Here is a 16,523-nt window from a genome sequence, read left to right on the forward strand (position 1 = left end):
CAGCTACAGTATAGCATCATTAGTTTGTTTGTATCAGCTGTTTTATTTCTTAATTTGTTAGATATTCATCAAGTAGACTTCATTCAATGTTGATTATGGATTTTATTGCATTTAGAGTTGGGTTATGGATTGCAGTATTGAGTTGTTTTGCTGTTGTGCAAGTAGAGCTGAATCAGAGTCATTTTGGGTATGTAATTATTTAGGGTCAAGTTCTGGAGTTTATGATGATAACATTGTGTGGTGGTAGAGGCATCCAGTACCTGAGCAGGGCTGTTCAGGGGAGGTGGGCGGTGTGAGGGGGATGCTACAATGGGAGGGGTCTCTGCTGAGCCCCTGGGCTCCGGGGGCAGGTAGGGGCTGGTCCACAGGCAGGTCGCCATGGGCAACCAGCACAAAGGCTGCTGGGTAGATCATCCTCACACCACCTAGAAGAAGACGAAAGAGTAGTTTAAATCCCTTCACACTCACACAGATGCACTCTTATCCACCCCACACACTCCTTCTGTGGCCAATACACACTGGATTGGTTAATCATTGCATGGCCTATAGCGGCTGGTTGGTACTGGGCTTAGGGAGGTCTGATTTCAATCAGTTCTAATCAATGATGAGGGGTCAGGCAGCCAGTCGATGGGCTTGGCAGCCAGTCAATGGGCTGATTACACCATGCTGTGTATCCGTCACTCCCTAGAGCTTCACTGAGCTCCTCTCTTCTCCTCCTATCCCTGGAGCTTCTCTCATCTTCTCCCAATCTCTCCTCTTCCCCTCCCCTCCCCTCTTCCCTTCTCCTCCACTCTCTTCCTCTCTCCTCTCCTCTCCTCTCCTCCACACCTCTCCCTTTCTCTCCTCTAATCTTTCCTCCTTACCTCAATGCACTCTGAGAGACATAACACTTCTCACTTGAGAGCACTGGATCCACCACTAATTAACCACCTCCAGTATCATTTAGCCTCAAACAGACAATGAATGTGCAATCAAAGCTGAGACTAAAATCGATGAAGAGCTATTGTTCCCTCTTTAGGTGTGATAATGATAATACATTTCAGTAACACCATATCAAAACACTTTGCCAATAGCCTACTGTCACCCATAGCCTATTCTTCATGCGCGTACACTGAGTGTACAAAACATTAGGAACACCTCCCTAATATTGAGTTGCACCCCTCCCCCCCTTTTGTAGCATCAATTCGTTGGGGCATGGACTCGACAAGGTGTCGAAAGCATTCCACAGGGATGCTGGCCCATATTGACTCCAATGCTGTGTGTCAAGTTGGCTAGATGTCTTTTGGGTGGTGGACCATTCTTGATATACATGACAAAAACCCAGCAGCGTTGCAGTTCTTGACACAAACTGGTGCGCCTGGCACCTACTATAATGCCCCGTTAAAAGGCACTTACATTTTTTGTTTTGCTCATTCACCCTCTGACCGACACATATACAATCCATGTCTCAATTGTCTCAAGGCTTAAAATCATTCTTTAACCTGTCTCCTAACCTCATCTACACTGACTGAAGTGGATTTAACAAGTGACATCAAAAATGGATCATAGCTGGATTCACTTGGTCAGAGCTGGGAGGATCGTCAGCTGATGTGGCGCACCTGGGCATGCTTAGCCTGCAGGCTATAAAGGGAGGCCACATCAGACAACAATCTCTTCCCTGACTGGCAGGCTGGCGTACACCACCTATAGTTTCTTTGTTGTTTTCACCATACAACACCCTCTCCACACATCCACATCCTGCATACACTACTGATCCTACAGATGTCCACAGCTTGTGTTACATTGTTGTATTTATTATTATTTAGTTGAATAAATGTATTCCTTTTTACATTTAAGTAATGCGTGGTCTCCCTTTGTTGTTACGAACTATGAGCCAGGTCGTAACAATGTATATACAGCAAAGTGTGTCCATTCAGTTACATTCAAAGGTAGCAAGCAGGGCCGGCTCCAGGCATACGCAACATAAGTGGTGGCTCCCAAGTGGGAACTCAGTTTAGGAGTTTAGGAACTCAGTTCGTTTCAACATAATGTTGAGAGTTATAATAGTAGAATACACAAAGTGCAAGTAAATAATTTGGTTGTGCATCAGCAGTTTTTCTCTTGTTTTGTCAGTCACTGACAGTCAGTCAATCAGATTTAAAAAAATGGATTGGTAGGTTAGTCTAGCTAGTTATCTAAATGTATAGTAATCATGGCGGAATACCGAACAGGGCACGTGTCCAGGGGCCCTGACCTCCAGGGGGCCCACATTAATTTTGTTAGTCACTCTCACTCAGATATCATATAAAAAAGGCTAATATTTCTCTACACCCATGGCAAAAAATGGGTAGAATTTCAGGAAATTAGTTTAAAAATAAAATACAAATGTGCCCGATTGGTGGGGGGCCCCACAACCAAATCTCGCTTATGGCCCCCAAAAGGCTACAGCCAGCCCTGGTAGCAAGAGTGTTTTGAACGTTACCATACATACCTACGATGACCTCGATGGCCACATGACTGTTGGGGTCAAACGGCAGGTCAGAGCCCTCCTTCTCTGCACCCATGCCCCCCATGCCGGCACCCCCTGTGCCCCCCTCTCTATGGCGCTGCAGCACCATGGGGTAGAAGTAGCTCCACTCCTCCATCAGCTTCCTCACGGCTTGGTCACTCATCTTATAGGCCTGGCCCGTCAGAGAGCCCGCCAGACCATACGGACTCAGGATCACTGCAGTGGCAACAGACAGACATAGAGTCAGATAGATGGACATACAGATGGGAGCACAGACACATAGATAGGTAGAAGTAGACACCCACATAGATAGGTAGAAGTAGAGACAGACACATACATAGGTAGCAGTAGAGACAGACACATAGATAGGTAGCAGTAGAGACAGACACATAGATAGGTAAAAGTAGAGACAGACACATAGATAGGTAGCAGTAGAGACAGACACATAGATAGGTAAAAGTAGAGACAGACTCATAGATAGGTAGCAGTAGAGACAGACACATAGATAGGCAAAAGTAGAGACAGACGCATAGATAGGTAGCAGTAGAGACAGACACATAGATAGGTAGAAGTAGAGACAGACACATAGATAGGTAGAAGTAGAGACAGACACATAGATGACTTAAATGTAAATGTAAATGTAAAAGTAGAGACAGACACATAGATAGGTAAAAGTAGAGACAGACGCATAGATAGGTAGAAGTAGAGACAGACACATAGATAGGTAGAAGTAGAGACAGACACATAGATAGGTAGCAGTAGAGACAGACACATAGATAGGTAGCAGTAGAGACAGACACATAGATAGGTAGAAGTAGAGACAGACACATAGATAGGTAGCAGTAGAGACAGACATATAGATAGGTAAAAGTAGAGAGACACACATAGATAAGTAGCAGTAGAGACAGACACATAGATAAGTAGCAGTAGAGACAGACACATAGGTAAGTAGCAGTAGAGACAGACACATAGATAAGTAGCAGTAGAGACAGACACATAGATAGGTAGCAGTAGAGACAGACACATAGATAGGTAAAAGTAGAGACAGACACATAGATAAGTAGCAGTAGAGACAGACACATAGATAGGTAAAAGTAGAGATAGACACATAGATAAGTAGCAGTAGAGACAGACACATAGATAGGTAGAAGTAGAGACAGACACATAGATAGGTAGAAGTAGAGACAGACACATAGATAGGTAGAAGTAGAGACAGACACATAGATAGGTAGAAGTAGAGACAGACACATAGATAGGTGAGAGATTTGATAATACACATAGTTATGACATTGATGCTCAGGTTAAAACAGAGGCGGGTAAAGACATCCAGTGTGTTGGCTCTTACGTCTCTCTGTTACCCTGGGTGTTTCTCACCTTGTACGGGGGCTGAGGAGGTCTGGGCCAGGCGGATGTGGTCATCAGTGATGTGGTAGGCAGGCTGGTGTTGGGCAATCTCTACGCTGGTGCACACATTACTCTCCCCATGCAGGAAGAAGGTGAAGGAGCACGATAGGTGCTCACTGTAGAGACAGAGAGAGAGACACAGAGACAATGTCAGTCATATACATTCTCTATGCAGTAAAGACTTGTCACTGCAGAGAGAGAGACAATATAGAGACAACATTTCTGGCACTCTGCTGTTATACCATGTAGTTACTATGGTAACAGGGATGCCATTAGCTCCCCATGGTAACTACTGATTAGTAATCGTGAGCTGCAAATTTGTACATACTGTAAATGAGAAAACAGACTTAATTTGTCTTTGAAAATACAAAGCTTCTCATAAAATCATATAAGCTTATCGTTCGTCTTCCAACATATACTGTAGGTCCGTATTGCAGGAATAAATCCTAATTTCTCTATGATTGATTAAAGTGACATAATGTTTATGTATGGCTTCTACTCTTCAGTTTACTTCTTGGTGCAGTTTATTACGGTGGTCTTTGTTTCATCACACATGTACTAGCTAACCCATTATTGTGATCTATAACTGAGGGTGGGCAGGACATCATTAACCACCAGATGTTAATGATGTGCATTTTGAATCTATAAACCCCATCGCCTGTCTGGCCAGGCTTATAAACCAGCAGACAATAAACTCAGCATGTAATCTCCATGTGATTACCGTGCTGCCTAGTGCCTATGCAATATCTCTGTACCCTGAAGAAACTGGCCTATGTTAGAGCCGTAATGGATCATCAATTCAATACAGTGGCCAATTCCAAAGCCACACACGGGCTGTTTTGGAATAGAACTACTGATAATATCTGAGGGTATGTTGTTCACTGTTGATGTGGCCTGAAGATGGCGCTGAGTGATTGGGGAGAGAGACCAGTTTCTTAGCTACATAAACATTCCTCCACCTCACCAAGAAAAACATACCATCATAACAGCAGACAGTTCCAGCACTGCTATCCAGACTCACACCCTGACACACACACTGACACACACACTTCCTGATGTTCCCGCTGCTGCATCAGGAAATGAAACTCAAACTGGCTTCTGTTCTACATCTCCCATCTCAATAATTTAGATCTCTACAGCACATGTAATATATATATATATTTATTTTTTAAATAAAAAAATCTATGTTTCGCTCCCCTCCACCCCCTTACTTAGCGCCACATGAAGAGCTATTTATAGCTGTGAGGGGTGCCTTCGGGGGATAGTCTGTAGTGAAGAGTCCAGTCCAGCCCACCAACAACACACACACACACACACACACACACACACACACACACATACACACACAAATGCACATATTCAGCCAAGTTGGACCTACTGTATGAAAAGCATGTGTTGTTGTCTGACGCTGCCTCCCTATGGTGACTTTGCATCACTGCCCAGTGTGAACCCATCCATATGAGTGGACAACAGGCCTTTGGGATACAGTCATGTAGAAAATAATGCAATAAGATTAAAGTTGTTCCCTACCGTAGGGAACAGAATAATGTAAGAATGACAGTAAGTATGATTGGACGGTTTCCTAAACTTCAAAATTGTCAGCTCCAGTTCAAATATTTCTATTTTCTATGAGGCCAAATTAAACAATTCCTTAAGACAAAATGTTTCTCTATTTGTATTGTTCCCCTTAGTTTCACACACTGAAAATGCTTTATCAACCAATCATAAGTACAATCTATAACTTTGACAACTGTCTTCTGATACACTTTTCTATCACTTCTGGAGAGTCTCCACGTGCGCTGCCTCTAGACACTTTTAATAAGCCATGTGTAAGGAGCTCCCACAATTTCCTCCTCACATTGGTTATTCTATTTACTCAACAGTCAAGCCCCCTATTTATACTCAAGCAGGAGACAGTCTCCTGGGGTGCTCATTTTTTTTACGAGAGCTGCTTACAAAAACACACATTAGTCCTTTCCATGACTCCCCCATGACCCTTTCTCCAGACCGCAGTCAGAGCAGGAGAGGGAGGGAAATCTCCAATGTTCCAACATAAAGAAATCACCGCCCAGCTCACTAGCTGGCTTCTCCCCTCCCTTCTTGTCTGTACTGAGCGAGTGGAACATCCAGCAGTCAGAACGCTGGCTGAGTTTTTCATATTTCAACAGTGTGGCAGGGAGTACTGAGCTGAAAGTCTACAGTGCAGACTGACTGGCGAACAGCACTGTGGGTTTACCTTGGTATAGTTTACCTTGGTATACTTTACCTTGGTAAATCTACTAGAGCACATACAATGGTTATACTGTTCCAAATAATTATGTCCACAATATAGGGCATGATAACAGTGATGACAATGTACTGTAGGTAATCACAACAATCATAATATAATGTTTTGCTCCATTTCAGGCAACAACACAGACTGAGTATGTTTACATGCACAGTAATATTTCAATATTAAACTGATTGTGGCAGTAGGCAGTTTATGCAATAGTCATGTAAACACCTTAGTCTGTTTAGCTTAATCCAAGTAAGGTCATAATGGAAGTAAGCATACACTGATTAAAACACTGTCACGATTGTGTGTAGGAACGGACCAAGGCGGAGCGTGAATATCCTTCCACATATTTTATTATAATGTGAAACTATGCAAGACATACCAATAAACAAAAACAACAAACCGTGACGACAGCAGGGCAACATGCACTAACTCAAAATAATCTCCCACAAACAAAGGTGGGAAAAACAACTACTTATGATCCCCAATTAGAGACAACAATGACCAGCTGCCTCTAATTGCGGATCATCCAAAAAACCCAACATAGAAAAACAGAAACTAGAACCAAACAACATAGAAAAATAAAACTAGAATAAACCCCCCCGTCACACCCTGACCTACTCTACCATAGAAAATAAGAGCTCTCTATGGTCAGGACATGACAAACACGAGGTTTTCTGAGCAGTCTTTCAAATTATTAGGACATGTAAACACCTTTACCTTTTACTGCAGTGGGCTAAATCAGGGTCTACTTTGAAACAAAAGTATACACCTCACACACATGGTTATGAGCTTAAAAAAAGAAGACGCCGAAACACGACCCTGCCAAGCCACACTGTTTCTTGACACACTGCTCGCTTAACCCGGAAGTCAGTCGCACCAATGTGTCGGAGGAAACACCGTATGCCTGGCGACCGAAGTCAGCGTGCATCCCATCACAAGGAGTCGCTAGAGCGCAATGGGACAAGGACATCCCGGCCGGCCAAACCCTCCCCTAACCTGGACGATGTCGGGCCAATTGTGCGCCGCCTCATGGGTCTCCCGGCCGCAGCCGGCTGGGATCGAACTGTAGTGACGCCTCCATCACTGTGATGCAGTGCCTTAGACCGCTGCGCCACTCGGGAGGTCCGCATGTACCGTGCCTTGCAAAAGTATTCATCCCCCTTGGTGTTTTTCCTATTTTGTTGCATTACAACCTGTAATTTAACAGATTTTTATTTGGTTTCATGTAACGGACAACCACAAAATAGTCCAAATTGGTGAAGTGAAATGAGAAAAATAATGTAAAAAAATGTAAACAGAAAAGTGGTGCGTGATTATGTATTCAGCCCCTTTGCTATGAAGCACCTAAATAAGATCTGGTGCAAACAATTACCTTCAAAGTCACATAATTAGTTAAATAAGGTCCACCTGTGTGCAATCTAAGTGTCACATGATCTGTCACATGATCTCAGTATATATACAAATCTGTACTGAAAGGCCCCAGAGTCTGCAACACCACTAAGCAAGGGGCACCACCAAGCAAGCGGCACCATGAAGACCAAGGAGCTCTCCAAACAGGGCATGGACAAAGTTGTGGAGAAGTACAGATCAGGTTTGGGTTATGAAAAAATATCAGAAACTTTAAACATCCCACGGAGCACCATTAAATCCATTATTAAAAAATGGAAAGAATATGGCACCACAACAAACCTGCCAAGAGAGGGCCGCCCACCAAAATCCAAAAACCAGGCAAGGAGGGCATTAATCAGAGAGGCAACAAAGAGACCAAAGATAACCCTGAAGGGGCTGCAAAGCTCCACAGTGGAGATTGGAGTATCTGTCCATAGGACCACTTTCAGCCGTACACTCCACAGAGCTGGGCTTTACGGAAGAGTGGCCAGAAAAAAGCCATTGCTTAAAGAAAAAAAAAATAAGCAAACACGTTTGGTGTTCACCAGAAGGCATGTGGGAGACTCCCCAAACACATGGAAGAAGGTACTCTGGTCAGATGAAACTAAAATTGAGCTTTTTGGCCTTCAAGGAAAATGCAATGTCTGGCGCAAACCCAAAACCTCTCATAACCCCAAGAACACCATTCCCACAGTGAAGCATGGTGGTGGCAGCATCATGCTGTGAGGATGTTTTTCATCGGCAGGGACTGGGAAACTGGTCAGGAATGATGGATGGCGCTAAATACAGGGAAATTCTTGAGGGAACCCTGTTTCAGTCATCCAGAGATTTGAGACTGGGACAGAGGTTCACCTTCCAGCAGGACAATGACCCTAAGCATACTGCTAAAGCAACACTTGAGTGGTTTAAGGGGAAACATTTAAATGTCTTGGAATCGCCTAGTCAAAGCCCAGACAGCAATCCATTTGAGAATATATGGTATGACTTAAAGATTGCTGTACACCAGCGGAACCCATCCAACTTGAAGGAGCTGGAGCAGTTTTGCATGGAAGAATGGGAAAAAATCCCAGTGGCTAGATGTGCCAAGCTTATAGAGACATACCCCAAGAGACTTGCAGCTGTAATTGCTGCAAAAGGTGGCTCTACAAAGTATTGACTTTGGGGGGGGAATAGTTACGCACACTCAAGTTTTCATTTTTTTTTGTATTATTTCTTGTTTGTTTCATCTTCAAAGTGATAGACATGTTGTGTAAATCAAATTATACGAACCCCCCCAAAAAAATATATTTTAATTCCAGGTTGTAAGGCTACAAAATAGGAAAAATGCCAAGGGGGTGAATACTTTTGCAAGCCACTGTAAATGTTTTAATCAAACTATTATATTACAGTTTTTTTCAATTGCTAACATGCATTGGTCAGAACTGAAGTCATATTGTCAAAACTCTTCACACAGTCAGCGAAATAGAAGTGTATGTGAATCAAACTGTGAATCATTTTTCATTGCTTTCACACAAAATGCATTCAATGACCACAATCTCCGAAATCCATGAACTCTTTTCTCATTCATACTCCGTCACCTGCAAAACTATATACAGTGAGGGAAAAAAGTATTTGATCCCCTGCTGATTTTGTATGTTTGCCCACTGACAAAGAAATGATCAGTCTATCATTTTAATGGTAGGTTTATTTGAACAGTGAGAGACAGAATAACAACAAAAAAATCCAGAAAAACGCATGTCGGCCATGCCGATTAATTGGTCGACCTCTAGCTTGAACCCATTTCTCACTTTTTCACAACTATTCACACAGTGAGCACAACAGCAGTCTATGTGAGCTAAACTGTGGATCATTTTTCATTGCTTTGGCACAAAATGCACTCAATGAATACATCTTTCAAATGTCATGAATTCACAACCACCAGCAAAACTCTATGTACCTACAGGTCAATTTGCACATGTTTACATACTCTCTTCAAAACTGTTAAACTTAAGTTCAAAACCTAACATAACACAAAATTGAATAAGACAGCAATTTGCTACATTTCTACAGTAATACCGTATTGAATATATATTTCAAGTAAAAAAATCAATTAGACCAACCACAGCTGATACCCATTGTAGCTGAACACCTACCCAGGTGTTAGTCTTTCAATTACATTACCGTCTATACAAAAGGGGACATCTTAGGAATAATGCTGTACTGTAATGTAAACATGGACCCAGCCAGAGATAGAGAAGTGGCTGACAGAGGAAGAAGAGTGGCTGGGAGAGGGAGAGGAGTACGTATGCATGGTGGAAGAAGACAGAGGAAGATCAAGAGCTGTAGTACAAATGAGATTAGGGCTACTATAATTGATCATGTAATAAATCACGGTCTATCAATGAGAGAGGCTGGTCTGAGAGTGCAGCCAAATCTGCAACGCTCAAAAGTGGCATCAATTGTGAGAAATTTCCGGCAAAAAAACAGGTAAGATGTGCGTTCTGCAAGGGCATCTGACTGAACTGCACATTACAGAAGTAAATTGAGCAAAGCCTCTAAACCTACTTTTGTGTATTTGTTTTTGTATTTCTGCTTAGGACCCAACGGTTACCTCCCACAGGTGGGAGAGGTAGGATTCTCACTGCTGTGCAGGAAACTGCAATCGTTGATATGTCCATCAGAAACAATGGCATAAAACTCACAGAGATTCGGGACAGAGTGTTGGCAGACAACATTACATTTGGAAATATTCACAATGTAACCATAACAACTATTTCTAGAGTCCTGAAACAACATCAAGTCAGGATGAAGCAGTTGTACACTGTCCCCTTTGAGAGGAACTCTGAACGAGTCAAGTAACTCAGGAGCCAATATGTCCAGGTAAGAGGACTATAAAATACAGAACTGGTTATGAACAAAACCAAACAGGGCAGAGGCACACAATGGCATGTTTTTAGGTATAATGTAAACTACCGTAATAGCCTAACTCGTATGTTGTTAGTGTTGTTAGTCTTTTTTAGGTCATTGTTTTATGAGTGACAAAGTGTGCTTGTTGGGTGACAACCTTTGCTAGTGTTATGGAATAATAACTTGATTTGAGACATGTATGAAGTGTTTTGGTAGTTTTAGTGCATTTTGGATGTGAAATGAATTGCTGTGCCAAGCTGAAAGTTGGCTAGGAGAACTGTGTGAAGAGTTTTGAAAAAGTGACCTAAGTATTATGAAATGGGTCCTAGCAATTGTAAAAAAAACTGTAGTTTGGAAACATGGATGAAGGAAGACAGGTTGGTGGGGAAAGAAGAGTGGCAGGGAGAGGGAGAATGTGTGGAGGACAAAGGAGAGGAAGACCAAGAGAGGTGGTCTCTGATGAGATAAGGGCCACAATTATTGACCATGTTGTAAACCCTGGTCTCTCTTTGAGAGAGGCCGGTTTAAGGTGGAACCAAATCTGCAGCGTTCAACAGTTGCATCAATAGTACGAATTCTCCGACAAAACAACAGGTGAGATGTGCATCCTTCAATGATAATCAAACTACATATTACAGTACAATACAGTATGTTCACATTTTTACATGTACTGACATTTTGAAATATATTGATTGTTTTGTGTTTTTCAGTAGGATCCAAAGGTTGCCTCCCACAGGAGGGAGAGGCAGAATATTATCAGATGCCATTGCCGTTGTTGACATGGTAATTGGAAACAATACAATAAAACTGCGGAAAATTCAGGACGGAGTGCTGGCAGACAATATCACTTTTGAGAATGTGAATACGGTCAACACAACAACAATTGCCAGAGTCCTAGAGAAACATAATAAGGATGAAGCAGTTGTACACTGGACCCTTTGAGAGAAACGGTGAACGTGTGAAAGAACTCCGGTATCAATATGTCCAGGTAAGATGTCTGTTCAATAACCAAACAGGGTACATACACAGCTATGCATAATGTAAAGTACTGTTAAACTGTGGATGTACTGTATTTTTGAGAGTAATGGAGATGGAAGCCAGGCAAACTGCACATACATTCATCTTTGTGGATGAAGTTGGATTCAACCTGGCAAAAACACGCCGCAGGGGAAGAAATGTGATTGGACAGAGAGCAACCGTGGATGTCCCAGGCCAGAGAGGAGCTAACATCACAATGTGTGCAGCACTGTCCAATGATGGTTCGCTGTTACACAAACCACTCATTGGCCCCTACAATACAGAGAGGCTCATTTATTTTATTGATGACCTGCATAATCGACTTGTGCCAGCGGTGGAGAGGGGCAAGAAACTCCCCTACCTTCATTGTTGTGTGGGATAATGTGGCATTCCACCACTCTGCTGCAGTCAGAGACTGGTTAGCTGCACATCCCAGGATGTCAGTACTCTTCCTGCCTCCATACTCCCCCTTCCTAAACCCAATAGAGGAGTTTTTCTCTGCGTGGAGGTGGAAGGTTTATGACCAGATGTCCTTACAGGATGCCATTAATGCGGGGTGTGAAGACACTTCTCATGAAGACTGCCAGGGTTGGATTAGACATTCCTGAAGACACAAGATGCATCGCCAGATGTGATGTTGATGAGAATTTGTGGCCAAATGCAGGAGAGAGGGAGAACTAGAAACGTCACAGTACTTACTGTACAGTATGAGTGATTATACTATACATGTTGATGAGAACTAGAACCCTCACAGTACTGTACAGTATGAGTGATTATACTATACATGTTGATGAGAACTAGAACCCTCACAGTACTGTACAGTATGAGTGATTATACTACACATGTTGATGAGAACTAGAACCCTCACAGTACTGTACAGTATGAGTGATTATACTACACATGTTGATGAGAACTAGAACCCTCACAGTACTGTACAGTATGAGTGGTTATACTACACATGTTGATGAGAACTAGAACCCTCACAGTACTGTACAGTATGAGTGATTATACTATACATGTTGATGAGAACTAGAACCCTCACAGTACTGTACAGTATGAGTGATTATACTATACATGTTGATGAGAACTAGAACCCTCACAGTACTGTACAGTATGAGTGATTATACTATACATGTTGATGAGAACTAGAACCCTCACAGTACTGTACAGTATGAGTGATTATACTATACATGTTGATGAGAACTAGAACCCTCACAGTACTGTACAGTATGAGTGATTATACTATACATGTTGATGAGAACTAGAACCCTCACAGTACCGTACAGTATGAGTGATTATACTATACATGTTGATGAGAACTAGAACCCTCACAGTACTGTACAGTATGAGTGATTATACTATACATGTTGATGAGAACTAGAACCCTCACAGTGCAGTACAGTATGAGTGATTATACTAGACATGTTGATGAGAACTAGAACCCTCACAGTACTGTACAGTATGAGTGATTATACTATACATGTTGATGAGAACTAGAACCCTCACAGTACTGTACAGTATGAGTGATTATACTATACATGTTGATGAGAACTAGAACCCTCACAGTACTGTACAGTATGAGTGATTATACTATACATGTTGATGAGAACTAGAACCCTCACAGTACTGTACAGTATGAGTGATTATACTATACATGTTGATGAGAACTAGAACCCTCACAGTGCAGTACAGTATGAGTGATTATACTACACATGTTGATTATGTTTTTTTTATATATTATTATTGAAGCCCTGGAATTTCAGGAATTAGTTTTTTGTTTCAACTTATATTTTTAACAAGTAAATTACTATATGCAAGGATGTAGAAAAAATAAAGGCTATTGAAGCAAATTGCTGCATTTCTGACTCATTCCTGTTACAGATACTTAATTACAGTCAATAAAGGGAAAGGTGTTATTCTTATTCTAGAATGAAATACCGATTTACAGTTGAAGTCTGAAGTTTACATACACTTAGGTTGGAGTCATTAAAACTTGTTTTTCAACCACTCCACAAATTTCTTGTTGACAAACTATAGTTTTGGCAAGTCGGTTAGGACATCTACTTTGTGCATGACACAAGTAATTGTTCCAACAATTGTTTACAGACAGATTATTTCACTTATAATTCACTGTATCACAATTCCAGTGGGTCAGAAGTTTACTTACACTAAGTTGACTGTGCCTTTAAACAGCTTGGAAAATTCCAGAAAATTATGTCATGGCTTTAGAAGCTTCTGATAGGCTAATTGACATCATTTGAGTCAATTGGAGGTGTACCTGTGGATGTATTTCAAGGCCTACCTTCAAACTCAGTGCCTCTTTGCTTGACATCATGGGAAAATCAAAAGAAATCAGCCAAGACCTCAGGAAATAAATTTGTAGACCTCCACAAGTCTGGTTCATCCCTGGGAGCAATTTCCAAACGCCTGAAGGTACCACGTTCATCTGTACAAACAATAGTACACAAGTATAAACACCATGGGACCACGCAGCCGTCATACCACTCAGGAAGGAGATGCGTTCTGTCTCCTAGAGATGAACGTACTTTGGTGCGATAAGTGCGAATCAATCCCAGAACAACAGCAAAGGACCTTGTGAAGATGCTAAAGGAAACGGGTACAAAAGTATCTAAATCCACAGTAAAACGAGTCCTATATCGACATAACCTGAAAGGCCGCTCAGCAAGGAAGAAGCCACTGCTCCAAAACCACCATAAAAAAGCCAGACTATTGTTTGCAACTGCACATGGGGACAAAGATCATGCTTTTTGGAGAAATGTCCTCTGGTCTGATGAAACAAAAATATAACTGTTTAGCCATAATGACCATCGTTATGTTTGGAGGAAAAAGGGGGAAGCTTGCAAGCCGAAGAACACCATCCCAACTGGGGTGGCAGCATCATGTTGTGGGGGTGCTTTGCTGCAGGAGGGACTGGTGCACTTCACAAAATAGATGGCATCATGAGGCAGGAAAATTATGTGGATATATTGAAGCAACATCTCAAGACATTTGCTTGGTCGCAAATGGGTCTTCCAAATGGACAATGACCCCAAGCATACTTCTAAAGTTGTGGTAAAATGGCTTAAGGACAACAAAGTCAAGGTGTTGGAGTGGCCATCACAAAGCCCTGACCTCAATCCCATAGAACATTTGTCGGCAGAACTGAAAAAGCGTGTGCGAGCAAGGAGGCCTACAAACCTGACTCAGTTACACCAGCTCTATCAGCAGGAATGGGCCAACATTCACCCAACTTATTGTGGGAAGCGTTTGACCCAAGTTAAACAATTTAAAGGCAATGCTACCAAATACTAATTGAGTGTATGTAAACTTCTGACCCACTGGGAATGTGATGAAAGAAATAAAACCTGAAATAAATCATTCTCTCTACTATTATTCTAACATTTCACATTCTTAAAATAAAGTGGTTATCCTAACTGACCTAAGACAGGGCATTTAAATGTCAGGAATTGTGAAAAACTGAGTGTAAATTTAATTATATAAAGTGTATGTAAACTTCCGACTTCAACTGTTTGTGAAAAACAAACTTCAAACTTCATCATTTATGTAATGCTCTCTGTTGTTAGTGTTTTTTAGGTCAGTGTGTTATGAGTGACAATGTATACTTTCTGAGTGAGAGTTGTTGCCAGTGTTATGGTCGAACAAGCTTATTTTGAGACGTGTGAAGTGTTTTGGTGGTTTAGTGAGTTTTGGAGGTGAGATACATCTTGGCCAAAGAGTTTATGTTGGAAATGGAGACTGTGTGAAGAGTTTTGAAAAAGTGGCTTCAGTATTGACCGATGCTTGTTAGCAATAGAAAAAAAACTGTAATCGGACTATCCAAAACAATCGCATTGTTGCGTGTATGTAACCGTACTCACTGACAAGATGAAAATGGCACTTGACTGACCAAATGAGGATCTACAAAAACAGAGGGTCATACAAACAGTGAGATTGATGCAGCCTGTCCTTTGCAAATGGCATTTTTCTGCACAGTAAGCGTGTGTGTGTCAGTGTGTGTGGACATTGGGTTCCTGCCTCCTAGGGGGTGCTTAGGCAGTGCTGTGTGCCATACAATGCTCAGTGGCAGGCAGGCCAGCAGGCTAGGTGGAGATGTGCTGTTTGCTGAATGAGCCGGGTATTAATAAATGAACAGGAGTGATGGTGGAGCCTAGCCCCGGGGCTGACAACACTGGAGGTAGAGAGAGGGAGGAGAGAGCGAAGAGAGTGGCGAGGAAGTGACAGCAGCAAGGAGAGAAAGAGAGAGCTAGAGAGAGGAGAGAGAGAAAGAGGAGAGAGGGGGAGGTGAATAATTCAGCGCCACACACTCTCAGATTCCTCCACACTTAATGCTGAGATCACAGCCAGGTTTAATGGCTTGGTACTGAGCACAATTAATGCTTTTATGCTCAAATCAATCACACACTGCAGAGCAGGAGAGAACCCATACACAGTCACAGTCACTCCATCTACTGTGTGTGTGTGTGTGTGTGTGTGTGCGTGCGTGCGTACGTGCGTGCGTGTGTGCGTGCGTGCATGCATCTGTGAGTGTGTATGTGTGTGCGCCCACATGTATTTGTCTTACCTAAGAGCCCTACATATCACAGCAAGGTTGTTTGAACACATGTACGTATGATTCAATGCATACACCGAGCATGGCTTTGTTCTGTACGAGAGCCACTGGTGATGTCTACGAGGTGACAACATTTGTTCCTGTGTCAATGGCACCACACTGAGCAGCCTGCCACACAACATGGACCAGCACCACTGGGGGGTCTGAATAATGGTGAGAGAGAGAGAGAGAGAGAGAGAGAGAGAGAGAGAGAGAGAGTAATGAGATTTTGTGTTCTGGCTAGATTTCATTATCCACACTCATATGCATACTAAGCACACCACGTGCATTTATACAGACTAGCGAAAATGTGAATCTCCATGCGATGATCCCCACTAATCTGTTCCACCACTTCACTGACCCGACTTTGGCTCTCCGCACCGCTGCTGAATCTCAATTGTGAATTATCTTAATCTGTCTGGGTGATAATGACTGTTACTAGACGAACGGGC

General features: G+C 42.3%; 1 protein-coding gene across 3 annotated transcripts in view; it reads right to left on the reverse strand.

The window, feature by feature from the left end:
* The window catches only part of LOC115159569 (mediator of RNA polymerase II transcription subunit 13-like), a 36,632-nt gene extending 20,436 nt beyond the window's left edge, over window positions 1-16,196 (reverse strand). For all 3 annotated transcript variants that reach the window (XM_029709431.1, XM_029709432.1, XM_029709430.1), the window contains exons 1-4: window positions 16,045-16,196; window positions 3,863-4,008; window positions 2,471-2,704; window positions 261-425 (exon numbers count right to left, since the gene is read on the reverse strand). In XM_029709431.1, the coding sequence (XP_029565291.1) occupies window positions 261-425; window positions 2,471-2,704; window positions 3,863-4,008; window positions 16,045-16,166 (667 nt within the window). In that variant the 5' untranslated portion in view covers window positions 16,167-16,196. The remainder of the gene's footprint in view (window positions 1-260; window positions 426-2,470; window positions 2,705-3,862; window positions 4,009-16,044) is intronic.
* Between the last annotated feature and the right edge of the window lie 327 nt (window positions 16,197-16,523).

This window comes from Salmo trutta, chromosome 23 (assembly GCF_901001165.1).
Source record: "Salmo trutta chromosome 23, fSalTru1.1, whole genome shotgun sequence".
NCBI lineage: Eukaryota > Metazoa > Chordata > Actinopteri > Salmoniformes > Salmonidae > Salmo > Salmo trutta.